Below are 3,120 nucleotides of genomic sequence, written 5' to 3'. Positions count from 1 at the left end.
TTCCCAGATTGAGCACACACCCCACCCAGATGCACAGATGGTATTTGTGGGAGCAAAGGAAAATAAAATATAGGTTTAAAATAAATGCAAGAGAAACACAGAATAATATTGAATCACTCTAGGTATTTCTGAGGGTTTCCGTTTATCTTTTCAACTTCTCGGCACATAGCGAGTGTATGTTCAGGGTTTTGAAACCACCGAGCAAATGGAAGGGATTTAAAACTAGTTTTGTTTCAAATGTAAGATCACAGAAATAAAGACAGGCTTTGGGTATTTCTCTTCAGAATGAGATTTCTGTAGAACCTGTTTTCACAAGTTTGATGCAAAAGGAGTTAAAAATGCATATGTCTGGCAATGACAACTAGGCTTATCAGAGCCTTTTCGATGCTAAAAGAAAGGACCTGCTCTGCTGCTCAATTTCAAATGTGTCCCTCTGCGTGGCAGCTACTTTCCCCTTGTTTTAAATATATAGAAAGACATACAGCTGGAAAGAAGAGGCAAGCTACAAAGAAATGCAGGAAATAAAAGATTTAAATGCTGGTATCACAATATAAGGAGGCAAGAGTAGCCACAGACTGATCAGTCTGAGTTGGGAGGTTGATTCTGATAACTGATTTGGGCCTCAGCTCGAGGCTTTTATCTGGCCGCTTCAACCTCCATCACTAGCCCTCCGCAAGCTAGGAAGAGCTGATGGCCAATCTTACCTTGTTACAATCATACTGTCCAAGCTAGCTGGTCTCAAGATCCCATGAAAAGCTAGCAGATAAAGAAGGAATAGGAGGAAAACAGCACAGGCAGGATGTGGTGGAGAAAGATGCAAGGACAAGAAACACAAAAAGCCCATGCTTACCACTGGAGTCCCTGGTAATCCAGAGGTGTTGCTGTGTGCTTACTCTGCCATGTTGGGAACTGAAGCTCCACAATGTTCTACTTTTAATCCTCCTCTCTTAAGCATCCTCCTTCTAGAGGACTCAGCTCTTCACTATTTCACTCATTAATTAGATTTAATTTCTGGTAAATCAATGTTAATTTCTTGATTTCAAGTCCCACCTTTCTCTTGTTTAGAAGACGTAACTTACACACTAACTTGAATTGCAATAAAAAACTCCCTTCTTAGGATTAAAGCAGTCTATCTGTACCCTTCCCAACTCCTGCTGCTACCCTTCTGAGTTTCAGCTTAATGTGACACTGCATTGACACTTAATGTGACACTTCCACTGGCTCATCTCACAGGTGCAGGTGGAAAGGTAGGCCCTCCTGTGATACGTCTGGTGGTACTTCATCCACTTCTCCCAAGCAAAGAGAAGAGTAAAGCAAACCCTTAGGCATAAGGAGGCAGCAGAGAACTCTCCAGCCCCTCTCTGGACTATCCCTCAGCAGCAAAGCTTCTGGGGTAGGAAAGAGAACCAAGCATGCTCTCATTTCCATCATTTAAAACTTATCAACGACCAGCACACTGGATATGAAGACATTTCTGGGTCACTTTTTTCCCTCCAAGAGATCTTGTGCTATTATTTAAGCCACAGCTACAGAAATGACAAAAACAAACCAAAAAATACCAGGAAGAATCTTTAAAGAAAATATTTCAAACTAACACATCATAGAAAGATACAAGCAAGAATTTCCTATCAGCAACATATTTATGACAGTATGACATACAAACTATTTATATATTCATATCTGAATTACTTGATATATACATTTGCAAGTGTCACTCATTTTATGCTGAATTTATTTAAAAAAATGAAAAAATCTTCTACAAAGGGTCTACACTTCATTCAGTCACAAAACCTATGTTTGGAGTGACTTCAACAAACAGAATTACTTCAAATTTTCAAAAGTGTCACTAAACAGAGTTTAACCCAAATACTTCTTTTCGTTTTTGGTTTGGTTTTTTTTGTTTGTTTTTTTTTTAATCTATTCAACTGAGAGAAATGGAGCTGCAATGGTTTGGGTTTTTTAATCCCAAAGTGGATTATACAAACAACGATTTCATCAAAGATTTTTTACAACAAGCCTAGCATTATTGGTTATATCTTATTATTAAGGTAAGCATTCTTCAAAGAACTGGATGATTGGAATCTTTTTCTGATACATAGTGACATGCTATTTGCTGGCTGCTGTGAGAAGAGTCAAAATGAAAACAAAAATACAAACATGCTTTTTTTTTTTTCCCCTCTTGTCTTTATTGATTTAGACTTCACAGCTACAGCCAAAAATAGTGAGTCTGTAGAAAATTACCACACATGCTATCAATACAGCATCATTGCATGTTTAGAATCATAAGCACTTGACAAGTCACAAAGGGAACATTCAATCTAACATTTTGGCAATGCAGACCATGAATAGAGAATACAGGTAGAAAGATTTTATTTTTTTTCCTCCCAAAAGAAGTATTTCTGAACAGGAATGAAAAACCTCTGTTAAAAAACAAATTCCAGTCACCATAGAAAACTCATGCTCATTTATTCAAGATACCAACATACACTGCTGGAAACTTTGTGTGGAATGCTACACAGAAGCTACCACTCTGCTACAGGGACAATACCGTCTTCAGCACTTTGTACGCCATGGAGATGGTTACTGCATACCCAATTGCCCAAGATAAACCTCTGCCGGGCTGGGGAAAAGGGATCAAGTATGCAAAAGTGTGAATGATCCTAGCCCCAGCGAAGATCCTGAAATGCAGCAAGGCCGTGGACAGCTCAGGGCCACTAAGAGCATACAGCAGTCCAATGCCAAAAAACGGGATAATATTTTCAAGGTCATTTAGGTGGCCCCTGGGGAAAGAAACAAAATTGGTTTAGAGTGTTATATTTTGCTGAATAAAGCACTTCAAGCATCATTACTTTTCAGCATCTTCAGACCATGCTACTGTGAAGGCCTTAACACAACTGCTGGCTTCCTCCGCAATGGGGACTTAATTCAGCTACTGAAATGATTGTGGCATGTTCACCTGACATAATTCTGGTCACTCTTGCTGCACCTCACATATTTAAGCTTCCGATCTTCTGTATGAAAGTTCACAGTTTTTCCACAGGATCTTGGTAATATTGGGGACGTTCATGGAGTATATTATTGCACCTGGGTGTTCAAGAACGCAAGGAATGGCAGAGAAGA

General features: G+C 39.2%; 1 protein-coding gene across 2 annotated transcripts in view; it reads right to left on the bottom strand.

Annotated features, from left to right (window-relative positions):
• Nucleotides 1-245: 245 nt before the first annotated feature.
• The window catches only part of MGST1 (microsomal glutathione S-transferase 1), a 7,364-nt gene continuing 4,489 nt past the window's right edge, over nucleotides 246-3,120 (bottom strand). The window contains exon 3 of one of the 2 annotated variants that reach the window (XM_010187905.1): nucleotides 246-276. In XM_010187905.1, the coding sequence (XP_010186207.1) occupies nucleotides 246-276 (31 nt within the window). Of the gene's footprint in view, nucleotides 277-2,177; nucleotides 2,781-3,120 lie in introns of those variants that run through there. The other variant, XM_010187904.1, reaches the window with a different exon arrangement.

The sequence above is a fragment of the Mesitornis unicolor genome, unplaced genomic scaffold, assembly GCF_000695765.1.
Source record: "Mesitornis unicolor isolate BGI_N332 unplaced genomic scaffold, ASM69576v1 scaffold25997, whole genome shotgun sequence".
NCBI lineage: Eukaryota > Metazoa > Chordata > Aves > Mesitornithiformes > Mesitornithidae > Mesitornis > Mesitornis unicolor.
Note: the sequence above shows the minus strand (reverse complement) of the source record. Positions and strands in the feature narration are given on the sequence as shown.